General features: G+C 47.4%; 1 protein-coding gene across 1 annotated transcript in view; it reads right to left on the reverse strand.

The window, feature by feature from the left end:
* Positions 1–14092, reverse strand: part of CSNK1E (casein kinase 1, epsilon) — a 17655-nt gene extending 3563 nt beyond the window's left edge. The window contains exons 1-5 of the mRNA XM_009332648.1: positions 14004–14092; positions 7938–8048; positions 7627–7775; positions 6671–6899; positions 47–217 (exon numbers count right to left, since the gene is read on the reverse strand). Of these exons, the coding sequence (XP_009330923.1) occupies positions 47–217; positions 6671–6899; positions 7627–7775; positions 7938–8048; positions 14004–14079 (736 nt within the window). The 5' untranslated portion in view covers positions 14080–14092. The remainder of the gene's footprint in view (positions 1–46; positions 218–6670; positions 6900–7626; positions 7776–7937; positions 8049–14003) is intronic.
* Between the last annotated feature and the right edge of the window lie 424 nt (positions 14093–14516).

The following is a 14516-nucleotide window of genomic DNA, read 5'->3' on the forward strand; positions in this document are numbered from 1 at the left end:
CAAGCCATGCATCAGACAAGACAGCCATCAAGATCAGAGCACTTACAAGGGTACCCTTTGCAGAGCACCTCAATGGGCGTTGACATCTTTTTCTCGCTGATCCTCTCATACTTTTGGCGCTTGGTGGCAGCCTTGAGGCCCTGCCAGGGCAGCGAGCCCAGGTTGAAATACATGAGCACGTAGCCCAGGCTCTCCAGGTCATCACGGCGACTTTGTTCTGTGAGAAGAAGTTACAAAGGGGCAAGGAGTGAGTAGCAACCAATCACACGGCTTTGGAGGTGAACATGGAGCAAAAGAAACAACCCCTCTCTCTTCTTTGGTAGATTTCTACGGACAGACAAACTTGTAGAAGACATTCCAGTACAAATTCCTGTGGGGATGTTCATACTGCAAGAGTTAAAGTGCTCCTCTCCCCATATAGCCCAACCCACTTCATAAATGAATAATTACTCTGACTACCTCCTCATTTGGACAAGCCTTAATTCACACAAGAATTCAACAGCTCAAGAAGTGCTGCAGCAACACTGCCTCTTTGCTCTTCCCAGTCCCAGAGAAAGGGCACCTACACTTCTCCACCCAGAATGATATTTCACCCTGGTCATTAGTCATGATGGAGGTAGTCACGGAAAGACAAAGCTAACAGAGGTTAAGCCCAACACAACCCTTTCAAACACATCTTCTAATTAACCTGCTGATATTCTTTACACAGGGCAGAAACAAGGAACTGAGCGACCCCTTCTTGTGGTAAACGACTTTGTTGATAGTTTAGAGAAGCCTAACATGTAATACTGTACAATGATCTTTCCGGATTGGCGGCATTTTTCAAGCTGTGGAGGAAAGAGGCATGAATACAGAGGTATACTTGGAACAAGAGGTTCCCCTCCAAATGGGGAATGACCGTGTAACTGGCATCACTACCAACTCTACTCAGAGCAAGGGTTGCCCTTAATATGCCATTGTAAGGGCCCACCTTTAGATGTGTATTTATGAAACAAAAAAATTGTTTCCCAAACAAAAACATTCCACATTGAACTTGTTCTCTGGCACGGCCAAGCCATTTTAAGTTTCAAGTTAGCTCAAGATGGAGTTGATGCAGAATCTCAGCAACTGAAAAATGTTGACTGGTTAACTTGTGAAACTCCGCCCAGCTCCTCCAACGTGAATACAAATGTATCTATAAATTTTGCCAAGAAGCTCTTGCCCTTGTTCCCCTCCCAAATAAAATAAAATAAACACTTTAGAAAAAGTACTTTACATCTTGAGGAGAACAACAACTTACACAGATAACAGACAGGCAAAATATGGCTTGAGGGAGAGCACAGGGGTAGAGGAAAGACTAACGAGATTCATCTGTTAGGTTAATTTACTACTACAGCACATTTTGCTGGATTCAGTGCCATGTCCTGGAAGATGCTGTAGATTATTTATTGGTCTGTGGGTTAATTCTCAGTATCAGTTACATGCTACCACCTGCCCCATTCAAAGGCCAGTAGATTATTACAGCTACCCCTTATTCTGCCAGTTGAACTGAACCCTGACAAAGAAGTAGCTGTAGCAGGTCATAGATCTAGACGTCCAGATGTACTGACACAAGCTGTGAGTCACCATGGGCCTTTCTTCCTCCTGCATGTCTCTCATAACCTCCTAGTGTTTTTAAGAACTAGGGGGCTTGGCAAGTTAATATTAGGGGGAAAAACCCCCACTGTGGTTGCAGAAGAAAAGGAGGGTCTCATCACTCCATAACTGAGAAGAGAGAGCCTTTGGGTCAAAGCACATGAAATGCCATAAAACCACCACATTCCAAGACAGGAGTAGAGGAGAAAGCAGCCCTGCAGATCCCCAAAGTGTCTTACTCTGAGCATGCAGAAATAACAGCATTTTTTGACCTCACTAACTTACTGCCTCAAGTTGCCCACTTTAAAGGGGCTAATACTTCCTAATCTCATCAGGCTGCTGCCAAAGATAACTACATGACTGGCTGGGAGATGCTTAGATGCTATGGAGGGAGAAGGGAAAAGAAACCCACAGTTTTGCATTTGGCCTAAGGTTGGGATACATGTACTCTAAGAGGGCCACGATTACACACCATGCATATCAAATAAATAAAACTAAACAATATTTGATAATGACCTACATCCTGAGACAGGAGGTGTGTGCAAATGGAGTCAGAATGCACATCCAGGGCCTGAAAGCACAGGAGACAAGGGTAACCTCAATCCTGCAATTTGCCAGCCCTTGACTTATCCATGATGTAGCTTTAAAGCCTGTAACTGTGGGTTCCCTGTCTAGAGTGTGGTGGTGCCCCTCAGAGGAGGAGGGAAAGGCAGGGCAGGAACCAGAGAAACCAACTGAACAAGCAAATCAGCCTTTTAGGAATAAATCGTGATCTTGCCTCCAAAATCTTGCTTGAACTCCACACTGCTTAGGGCAGGCTGGACCACACACCTCCACTTGCGTGGAGCACAGCAGCTTTAAGCACAGGCACCGATCCCATCCAGGACAGGAGATGTTCTGCGAACGTATGCCTAGGTACAGTCCTAGTGATTTGGGGAACTAGAGACTTGAGGTTAGGAAGCCTGAAGTCAGTGGGGGATGCTACAAGCCCTTACTGGAGGCAACGAAAGGGGTTACAAAACCAAACTGGGCAGCTCACAAGTATCCATTACATGCATGCAAACACGCCTTAACTGTGCCTTAACACAGCAATATGATCAAGGAAAAACAACTGCAAGCACAACACCTAATTATTAAAATGCTGAATGATAATGTCTGATTGCATTGCATCCTCGATGTCCAATGTCTCAGGTACATGTGGACATTGTAGTCCACTGAAACAATTTCAGTGAGATTCAAATCTATGACGAGCCCGAAGCACCACTATGATGGGTCACAGTTGTCAAGATACCTCAAAACATCATAGCTGTCTTTCACCTGTAACCCTAACTACAAGATCCTGAATTAAAACCTTGGATGATGGTGAAGAACAACAGTTCCTACATCCCATTTCTTTGTTCATCTTCAGTTACTATTACACATCTCCAAATTTTTTAAGTTGGGTTTTTTTTTTTTTGCCTAGCCTCATATACCAACATCCTCAGGATACTAGATAACATTAGACAGCAAAAGTGGAGTAATTAGAGTTAGGGGAAAAAAAGTTCACCTCTACACACCAAAGAAACATTATTTAATATCACTGTGTTCCACCTTTAGAAGCTTGACAATAATTGACTAACTCTCACAGCATCCCTGGGACACAGGAAAAAAAAACAACCCAAAAAAACCCACCTTACTTTACAGTTTGAAAAGAGAAACACAAATGACGTGAATGCATGCACAGAGCAAGTCAGTCCAGAAGCAGGATTACAGTTATGACCTGCGACACCACATCACACTTCCTCTCTCCATTTCATTTCAGCTTCTCAGCTCTCCTACAATACATGGGGGACTGCTACTTTAATAAGACACTCATCCTTTCGTCCCTCACTCACAAACCCTCTTCCAATAGAAAACACGAGGTCGCCTTCCCACGCAACCCAGTATCACCTCTCAAACCCAACCCACTCTGCAAGCAATCTCCTGCCGGTTCCCTCCCACTCCCAGGGAGGTTCCCAGCCAGCCCACACCCTCACTCCCTTCCCAAAGCAGGGTCCTCAGAAGGAGCTGAGTCAGGGGTGAGTAGCAGGACAGAGAGTTACCTGCAGAAGACATGCTTGGGCAAAGACGGGAGACCGAGGACTGGTTGCCTTGGACATAAGGTTCATGACATTACTTGTTTCTTTGCAGCCTTAAGGGCCTCCTGGTCCCCCAGGACAGTGCTTCCCTCCACCCTGATCCTATCCAAAGTGACGCTGTTCCCATGCAGGACTCCCTAGAAATCAGCTGTCTTCACTGGAGCCAGCCCAGCTGCAAGCAGTCTTAACCAAGCAATGTTTTCCTGACTACATACTCGGATCTGATTTTGCACATGCCGGGACTACACTTCCCCTTTCTCTCCCCACTGCATGGCAACAGCCTTTAAAACCACACAAAAATCTGGAACGGGTGACAGAGGGCAGGATGAGCAGAAGAACTTTATGATCTGCACAGCCTATGCTGATGCCACCTAGGACACGCGTTTGGGGAGGAACTGCCCCCCGCCCCCAGCCTCCTGTTATCCAGACAGAGCCCACCAGGCTTCTTCCAAGACTGTCTCTTGGGCACCCCTGGGCATCTATTTCAGACTTTACAAGCTCCAGAGGGTGCAAGGGACTCTCATCCCCAGAGCATGTGAAAATTGACTGGAATGCGTGAACCGAAGCCCGCACAGTCCAATGACTCCCCCAACAGCAAGTCTCCAGCTGTGGAAACCCTCCCCAATCTCGCCTCCTACTTTTTCGCCCGGTCACTGGGAAAAGAATGCGTTTCCTCCAGACATCGGAATGCCCAACCCTTAGCTTGCACATTCAAATAAAGGCATTTATTCATTTGCTATTCCCGTCACACGAATACCCCAGCACCTGGTTCCTTCCCTCTCCCTAAACCGCATTAATGTAACATTAAGACAGAGAATTTAGTCCCTGAAAAGTCAAAAAATTCAGAGCGACAGTTCCCATGGCAATGCTGCTAACTCACAAACATGTCTGTCATACACCCTGTGGCAAGGTCTTGAGAAACAGGAACTCGAGCTGCAACCCTGACACCTCCATCCCCCTTCCTCCGGGCAAGTCATGTAACCTTTATGCCATTCAGGTGAACTATCTGCAACGTGGAGATAATACACCCGAGACCTGTTGCACAGAGTAACTCACACCCAGACTTCCCCGAAGCAAAGGGCATGAAGAGAGCGACGGCTGTGCTCAGACCAATGGCATATGCAATTCGCCCTTGGATTAGCGTTCAGACATTGCTTGTTCATCCTGATACAAAAGCCAAGCACCAGTAGTAAAGGGCTAAGTTGGGGTGGGATGAATAACAAAGCCCTTCCAAAAAAAACCAAAAAAAAAACCCCAACCTCACAACCAGACATTTACCCTCTCGTGATCAGTTCAGACAGAGCAGGCACACACAAAAGAATCGACAGACATAGTAGTGAGAATTATTTTGTGCATGTCTCCGTGTGGCAGTTACCATGGCTGTGGAAATCTTGACTGAGAATTCAATGGAGAGTCAGTTATATATAAGCAGGTCAAGCCAAAATACAGAAGACCAACTCGGAAAGCTCTATGAGAACTATTTTTACTACGTGGAAGAGGTCAGGAGATCACAGCCCACTCCCAACACACAACACTCCCCATTTCGATATAAATAAAGCATTTTCAGTCTACCATTATACAGTATTAAGCAAGGAAGACAGTGGGAAACTGCTTTACTTTCTGCAGGTCAAGTCTTGACTCCAGATTTCTGAGAAACCATCTGCAAGAGGGGAGAATGGAAAGCTTTCCCTAGGAAGAATGAGGACATGAAATCCTGTGGAAGCTGTTAGTTTAAAAGGTTTGAGTTCCTTGCTCTGATTTTCAAATTCCCAGCTTATACATTTCAGAATAAGGTCTCCCAAATAAAAACTGAGCTGCGAGCACAGGAGCTACTTTCCTGGGTCCGCAGGCAGGGCAGCTTCAGTGTTTCTGCTCTTTGGATTTGCCAACCAGTAGCAGAACTGAGTCAGCCTGCTCAGAACGGACCCTACAGTAAATAAGAAACTCTCACACTGTGGACTAAGTTTAGCCCAAGCAGGGGAAAAAGGTCACACACCAGACAGAAGTATCTGGTCAGGGAACGGAAGAGAAAACTGCAAGGTTTTCACCTCTGCTCCTCACAGCAACCAGGTGTTATGCATCAGGGGCTCATTCCCAGGACAAGAGTTTGGGTGACTTCAGGAGGTTGAAGTGCGGCGGGTACTAACCTGTACAAGGCTTTTACAAAACCTGGGATGATGGCCATCACCAGCGTAAGACCTGGCCAGCCCTTTTCCCCAGCCTAGTTTTATCCCCACAGTACTAGCCATAGACACTAAGGGCAGAGCTCTACCTCCCTAAAGCTGCCTCAGTCTCTCTCAGTGGTGAACAGGGCAGTGTGGTTCACAGACACACACTTATTTTGAAGGCCCGTGACAGCCAATTCTCAATCACAAAACCTGGATGTCCAGGCAGTAGGAAGCCTCCCCTCATTTCAGCTTCTTGTATGTTTCCAGCACACAGCTGTCCCCATCCTCAGTGGTGGGTAACAGGAGTATCACCATATTGCAGTGGGCCTGTATCCTCCAGCTCTGACAGCTACAGAATAATCACTGATGAAGGCACTCAGGAGTCAACAAGAGAGGTTTCAATTGCACATATCCCCAAAGGCTCAGTGCCTGCAAACATCTCCTTTACATATCTAATCAGCCTGCAAAAGTTGTGCAAGGCAGAGTTAGTAGCAGTGAAGTCAGGGAGGTCACAGCCTTGCTGCTGAAATAGGGCCCCACTGTAAGAGGGCCCCACTGTATTAAGCAGCACACAAACACATACCAATAGACAATTCAAGAGCTCACAGTGCCGCAAAAGGCAGGGAGGTAACACAGGCATAACAGCAAAGCTATTTACGCACCATCTCAACACAGGTCAGCAGCGGAACCAGGCACAGAACCCAACCCCCTCCTTCTGGGGACACACTACCTCCCCTGGAAAGCCCCACCAAGGGGCAACAGCAGGCTCACCGATTCCCAGGTGGGTGTTGATAGAGGCATAACGGGCTGTGCCAGTCAGATTCTTGTTTTCCCGGTAAGGGATGTGCTGGTGGGTCCGGGCATCTCGGTACTTCTTGGCCAAACCAAAATCAATGATGTATACTAGGTTGCCTTTTTTGCCGAGGCCCATAAGGAAGTTGTCTGGCTTCACATCCCGGTGGATGAAGTTCTTGGAATGAATGTACTCAATACGGCTGATCTGGAGGGGGGGAATAAATAAATAAATAGTGAGACAAGCGAGAAGGTAACTTATCATAACTGCATCTGTTTTAAAAAAAAAAAAAAAAAAAGTACCCTGTCCAGGACACTGGCGTGTCAAAGCAGGGAAAGGGACATTTTGCAGAGAATATCAGAGACAACAGCCAAGGAAAAATACACCCTCTGGAGGCAGAAGGATCTGGAGACGAAGAATGGAGATGGAATTCAACCCTGTACCCCAGCCCAGTCCTCCATCTGGGAAGGTCACCATTAGCACCACAAGGAAGGATGGGAAGCAAGTTCGTATGGACTAAAACTTTGAGCATCAGCATTGAAAGTTGACTTGTGTCAGACTTAGCCAGGCTGGGAAAGGAGCCTTAAGGGTCTTAAACCCAGGGCACAAGCAGTTGAGTCAAGATAGGTAGCGATGCCAGTTGTTCATCACACAGGCAAAAGCATCTATGCATGCAACGCTAATACAGGGTGAGCAGCAGGGGAAAGAAGGAGGGATGGAGATCAAGAAAAGCCAGCAGTGCCTAGGTTCCAGGCCCCCAGCTTCATCAAGAAATAGAAACCTGGCAGCCACTTGCTGCTAAATGAAAAAAGCCTGGGATACAGCAGTTCTTGAGCAGAGGGAATGGAAGGGGGGAGGGGAAAAAAAGAAAAGAGGGGAAAAAAAAAAGGCATAGAAAAGGAGAGCAGGCACAAATGCTTCAGAGGAAACTCACCATCTGGTCTGCCAGGAGCAGAACTGTCTTGAGACTAAATTTGCGGGAACAGAAGTTGAAGAGATCTTCCAGGCTGGGCCCCAAGAGCTCCATCACCATCACATTATAGTCCCCCTCTGCTCCACACCACTTAATGGAGGGGATACCCACTGGGGAAAGAGAAAGATTAAGCCCACGGAACAGAGGAAAACTGCTGCATCCCCTGCTGAGAAGATCATATGTAACACCAAATCATTTCCTTTCTAAGGCCCTCCAGAATAATTTCCTTCTTCAACCACTCCCCCCGCCCCATCCTTTCCTCTCCATCTCACCTCCTCCCTGCATCATCTTGTAGAACTTGCTTTCAATGTGGAGCTGGGGATGTTTGGTTTTGACACATTCCAGTTTGATGGCCACCTCTTCACCAGTCGCAATATTGGCTCCTGCATAGAAATGAGGGTGAAATGAAGATTGTGCAATCTTCCACTGAAGCTAAACACTTTTAACAAGGCCTGTACAGATGCCAAAACCTTAAGATTTGCCCTGAAACTTATTCTCTGTGACAGAAATGAGACTCGGCCACTTCAACTTCATACAGAGTTTCCAGCACTGCCACTTGCAAAGGCAAGCCCAGAGGAAGGCACATGAATAAGAAACCAGCTCTGATCCTGCAGCCAGGCTAGAACAGCCCCACAATGTGTTAACTGCCTTGTTACCTCAAAAAGTGCCAGACTTTGGGAGGTCAACAGTACCTAAACTGAGTGGAAGTTTTAGCTGTCCCTGATCATATACCTAGCCCTGAACCCAAGCCAGCCCCCCAGGCAGTGATATGGAGTACCTCTTCCCGAGCAAAATTACTGGTTACCTCAGGTACATCATTTCAACAGAGCCAATTAGTTCAGGAGGAGACATTGCTAACATTCCCAGCTACCTCTGGTTTATCCACAGCCCTGACCTGCTCAATACAGACAATTCCCAATCTCCAGCTTCTCCCTCTCCTGAGGGCTTTAATAATACCTTTATCTTTTGCCAACACAGAAACATTTGCTATATCCTAAATTAGAAGCATGAAGAAATAAACTGTATCCGGGACAGAATTAAACTACTCAGATGCCTTTGTTGAAGGTATTGCTAGATAGTTTGCGATGACACAAAACTACCACCCCAACATGCTTCTTTCTGAAAAGAACTGAGCTGTCAGCCACGAAAACTAGCATTCTGGTCCCAAAGTGCACTGTCAAAGGAAGAACAGGCTAGTCTTTCTCTCGTACTAGCTGAGAGGATTCCAGATGTTTCACATCATCCTAAAATGGAAAGAATGAAGATCTGTACACAGGTCACGGGAATTACACTCAAGACTTGCTTCTCTCTCCCCCCGTCCCATGCCTTTCTCACACACTGACAAGCCCTTCCTCGTATCTGGAACTATTAAAAGTTGCACTCAAACACAAATCAGAGAGCAGCTCTGATCATGAGCAGCTTATGAACACTGTCATAAAATAAACTACTCCAGAAGGTGCATGCCAAACATGAGCAGGAGTCAAAGGTGATGTTTTGTAGATATCCCATAGCTAGTTTTGGTGGTTCTGGCTAATTTGTGCCTCCTGATCCCTGTGATAAGGCTTTCAGAGTCCACAAGGACAGCTGCAGATAGCTCTCTCCATCCATCCTCTTTCACACACCGTCTCCAGAGCCAGGGACCAAAGAGAAAAAGGAAATGTTCACACAACTGGATCCCATCTTCCCCTGGATCCTAAGGAGATCCATCTCCTGTTGAAGAGTTCTGGCTTGTACACAAAGTTAGCCAAGAGCTGCCTGCTAGCAAAACAACGTCATCTAGATACTACAGCGTCAGGTCGAGACAGACAAGCTGCTAGGAATTTGTAAGAGAGGAACAAAAACGATCAGGGCCTAGAGGGATTGATTTACTAAGAAAGATTAAAAGAGCTAAATATGTAACATAGACAAGAGATACAACTAAGAAGGGTGGGGAGGAAGAATGGGACATGACAACAGTCTGCAAATATTTGAAGGCTGTAAACACTAAGGAGGGAGAGGAATTATTTAGGGTGCTCTGAGGGAGGGGAAGGAGGAGCAATGGGGTTAATTTAATAAGGGTTTTTAGTCAAGAGCCAGGAGAAGGAAAAGAGAAAAAGCCATCCTGAGAGCTAAAGCTATTTGTCCAATGGTTACTTTTGGAAAGATGCTGACATTTGCTACTTAAAAACTGCTGGGCAGCAAAGCAAGCCTGTACATTCCCTTCACTCCACCACAGGACCCTTCTTACAAGCATCAGGAGCGCAAGGAGGAAGAGAGCAGGAAAAGGGGCTCAGATCACAGTAAGAACATGGCCCTGGACTAGTATCTACCTTTTATATTAGTATTCAATCACTGTCCCTCATTCAGTATGGAAACACTCAGGACATCCAAATAGATAAGACTGCTTCCTTCCCTTCTCTTTCCCCTGCCTTTGTGAAGATTTTCCTCCAAATGCTCTGCAGCAGCTCCCTTGTCCGTTCCCTGGGGGGAATTTTTCCCTCTCCTAGTCCATCTGCTGACACACAAGCAATGATAAGTCTTGCTGACTTTTGGCAGCAGTAGCATTTCGAATGAACCCTACTCCCCGAAGTTGAACAATGGAAAGAAGAATGAGTTCTCATTTCCACATTACCCTGTGTGTTTAGGAAGATGACTATGCATCCATCTACTAGGCTGTCTGCAGGTGGGGAGTGTTATCTGTGAGCATGTAAAGCAGGAAAAGGGAAAGGAGGGGTAAGCATCAAGAAAACTTAAGATTCTGCAAAATGTGAATATGCCATTGAAATGATCAACATGGCCTTCAGCCCCACACTCTCCATAGGCCAAACACAGGTGTTACGTCTTTTAGAAAAAGAAGAAACAACCCTGTGGCCTGGAACAGCAAAAGTAGGACCAATTGGACCTAATGAGGAGCTATTCTTTGCTGAGGGGGTCACCGACTGAATAATTTAGGCTTGCCCCCTCCCCAAACCCCCGTGTCTTCACGTTGCTCCCTCTACCATTTTTTGGCTAGAGATCTATACGCAGACTGAGACAACCACAAGCGAGGAGGGAATTCAAGGGCAGGAGTCTCTCTGATCCTTTGTTCCATGCTTTAACCACCATATTTTTTAAAGATAAAAGTACAAAAGCAACAGTTCTCCGCTCCCTCTCCAGGCTAGAAAGCACCATGTTTCAGACAAACGCAGCAGAGCCCGCCTAGCTTCAGCCACTCAAGAGACGTATGTAGGATTGGGGATAATTCCTAACATCCACCCCCAGTCTCGCTCCGCTGTGGGGGCTGCACAAATTCAACTCATTCATCACAAGCTGTTTGAAATGGGGCCCCGGGGACAGAGGATGTCACTGGCTAAACAGGATCTTTTTGGAGTGAAAGCCTTGCTGCATGTCTGATACGATAAACACCGCCCTCCCTGCACATCGGGCAAGCCAACAGGCACGTCACCCCGCTCTCCCACTGCCCGCTCCCCTCTCACCAGCTTGGCGCGGGAAGAATGGAGGGCTGGGAACAGATGGAAGAAGTCAGATAGGACGAGAGAGAGTTAACAGGCCAGGAAACAAAGGGAAGGCACTCCCCTCCCAGCAAGGGAGGAGCCTGCCACCAGGAACTGTCCCCAGCCAGCGCAGGTCCCAGCATGCTTTGTCTGCCCCACTGTCCCCAGCTCCTCTCCACTGCCAACTTCCCCTCCAGCGCATCCCAGCCCCAACGATTCCTACCACGTCCAGCAACCCTGCCCTGCCTCTTGGCCAACACCTCTGACAAAGCACTTCTCCTCCGACAGCCCAAAGGTCTCAGCAATTCCTCTGCAAACTGGGTTTTGCTCTTCTGAGTGAGCATTTTTAGAGGCAAATGAGGTAGCCAAGGCCCAGGGCAGCTGGATCTCATTTCCCACCCTGCTGAGCCAACGCTGGGGGAATCCCCCCATAGCACATCTATCCCCCAAGGTAGAGCATGGAAGCAAGGGATTGTGCTTTAAGCCCTAGCCAAGGATTAACAGGAGTCCATCCTGTGTGTGCCCATGTGGAAATTCAAGTTTCCTTCTGCCAGAAAACCCACAAGCAAATCCCGAAGAGCACAGCACGCAGCACCCATTAGTTACAGAGTGAGTGAAGGCACTAACATCCTGAGAGGGAGAAGCTGGGAACAAACCATACAGCCCATGCTCGCCTTCAGAGACAGGTCTTGTCTGTCTCTGCTCCGTCTCCACACCATTATCAGGAGAGAGAACTGCGAGATGAATCTGGTGCAGGAGAGAAGTCCTCGTGAATAAATCCCTCTCTCTGCAGAACAGATCATGAGAGGATAGCACGAGCACAAGCGTCCTCCAGACACACCATCAGAGACTACATGCCTGATCCCTCCAGGCTGGGGAGTCACCCAGGCTCCAAGAAGTCTCGCTATCACTGCTTCAAAACATGCTGGCTTGCACCTCAATGAACATCACATGGGCTTTGATACTGCGTTCAAGTAACTTGGTTGAACTTGGCAGTTGGAGGCATCCCACTGTGCTCACCACACTAGGGCACTGGGGCTTCCTCTGCCTCTCATGTTGTTTGGTTACGGGCAAGGTGGGCACAACCCCGTCACTAGAGCCCGTGTTTTCTATGCACCCTTTGCACAGATGGATGACCTGTTATGTGATGCAGAAGCCATTCCATTCAGCACCTCCCTTCTTTCTCCACACGCTTCCCAGATGTTTTGCAAGATCCTGACAACTTCTACTGCCCCTAGAGAGGGTCTGGAAGGCTTCAAGCCCTAGCATAGGTAGAAAATGCTGTGTCTGGGCTATCACCCCTCAATCCCTAGCACCTGGGAATTGAAAGCACTGTCACCCAAGACACTAACTGGCTGGAGGGCCACAGAAGAGTGACATACAGGATTAGGCTGCAGTGAAGGCAGCACATGGTGGAATTGAGATCCCAGATCCCCCATTTACCATCTTTGTTCATGCTCTGGATAAAGGTGGCAACAAAGCCTGTTACTGATGATTCCCACAGGATACTTAATCAAAGGCTGCCAACACCAATCAAGAGAGAATAATAAAGCAAGAGGGAACTGGAGATAAAAGCCAGAGGTAGAAAACAGAAGGTGATTTACAAACACAGGGAAAAGTAATCTGAACTAGAGGTATTCAGTGAAAGGAACGGGAAGATGTTGCAGAACCTAGAAGAGATTTCCTACAACACAGCTGACAGTGCACTAAGGCTAATTCTGCAACCCAATACAGTGTTGGTGAAGGAGACCCAAAGCAGTCCATGCAGAGGCATCACATTACAGATCACTCAAGGGTAGCCCTTTGCTGCCCAGCACTGGAAATGCCACACCTCGAATGCTGTGTAGGCTCCAAGTTGCTCAGCAGATGGACAAGCTGGGAAAAACTGAAGAGGCAGCAAGAGTGAGGAGTGGTGGATAGACTGGGAAGCAAAATACAACTCAACTGAGCAAATTAAAAGTCAAGGACCATACGATGACCATTTGTAAGGACCCAAAGGGCGTAAACACCAAGAAGGGAGAGGGCAATCATTCTGCTGGCCTGCAGGACTACAGCTAAACAGGTAGTTGTGAGAACTAGACAAGAGGTAAAGCCACACCAGCTCTCATGGAGGGATCAATCAGGCTACTAGATAGTCTCGCCACTCCAGCCCCACGTGGTTTGAGCCAATAAAAACATCAGCAGGCAAAGCATCAGGAAACATATCTACACATCAGCCTGCTGGCTTGGAAGAACCTCTCCCCAAGTGACCTGCCGTTGTAACAGGAAACCCAGCGTCTCATGGGCTCTCTCCATTGAGCTCCCAGCTCAGGTCATTCTAGACATTAACTCTAAATCCCATTATAGATCTAACAGATCTGGGCCCCAGGACTTTAACCAGGCCTGACCTGTTTTACACCTCCTGGTCTCAGACCTCTCTCTCACAGGTGCTGGACCACCTCTTCCACTACCAATCTTTCCAAAACTTAATTCATCCTATCCTGAAGGAACAGCCGTCTCCTCCCTTTCCACCACCCACTCTTTACAGAGTTTATACCCCCACACACCCAAGCTCAAGAAGAGGAAGCAAGAGAGCTGGAGTAGGGTGTATGACAAATACGCCCTGAATAGTCCAAATCTAAATCAGTCTGATCAAACACCACCGTCTCTCCAATACCTGCGAGGCAAAGCTGAGCTCATCCCACTTTCTTTGCCATCAGAGGACTGGCAGCAACTAGCAGTATTACTTGAAGCTCTTTTTCTCTCCACCACCTCCAACCTTACATGGTACCCACAAATATCAACAGGCAAGAAAAACAACTCCAAAACAATGACACAATTGAGAAAAACAACCTTGCAGGTGGAAGGACAGAGACTCAGACTTACCTAGGTAAATGTCTCCAAACGAACCGCTGCCAATCTTTCTGCCCAGCCGGTATTTGTTCCCCACTCGAAGCTCCATGGTTCAGTCGTGCTGAGAAAAGAAGCACAGAAAGAGCAGCGTCAGAGCAGAAACAGGAAATGAATCACGTAAGGCTACAGAAGAAACCTCACCACTTCACCCAGAGGCTGGGTACAGTTTTTAATCTTGAAATACCTCACTTGCTACACAGCCTCTATCACCTCTCCTGATCTCCTGGATGTCCGGGGACAGCTGGAAACGCTGCAGGAACATGACCCTTTCAGGCGTGTTTTCCATGTTCCCATTATGGGAATGAAGGAGGATTGAATCTCTTCCCCACCATTTTGTTCAGAGACTGGGAGGGGGCAGGAAATCCCTCCTAAGAAGGTTTCAGTGGGTGATCACTTCATACTACTGTGAAGAGAGATGGTACTGCTCCTTGTAACCTACAGTACCTGGCACCAGGACGGTGGTAACCTTGTGAGACACCAGAAGGG

The sequence above is a fragment of the Pygoscelis adeliae genome, unplaced genomic scaffold, assembly GCF_000699105.1.
Source record: "Pygoscelis adeliae isolate BGI_AS28 unplaced genomic scaffold, ASM69910v1 Scaffold399, whole genome shotgun sequence".
NCBI lineage: Eukaryota > Metazoa > Chordata > Aves > Sphenisciformes > Spheniscidae > Pygoscelis > Pygoscelis adeliae.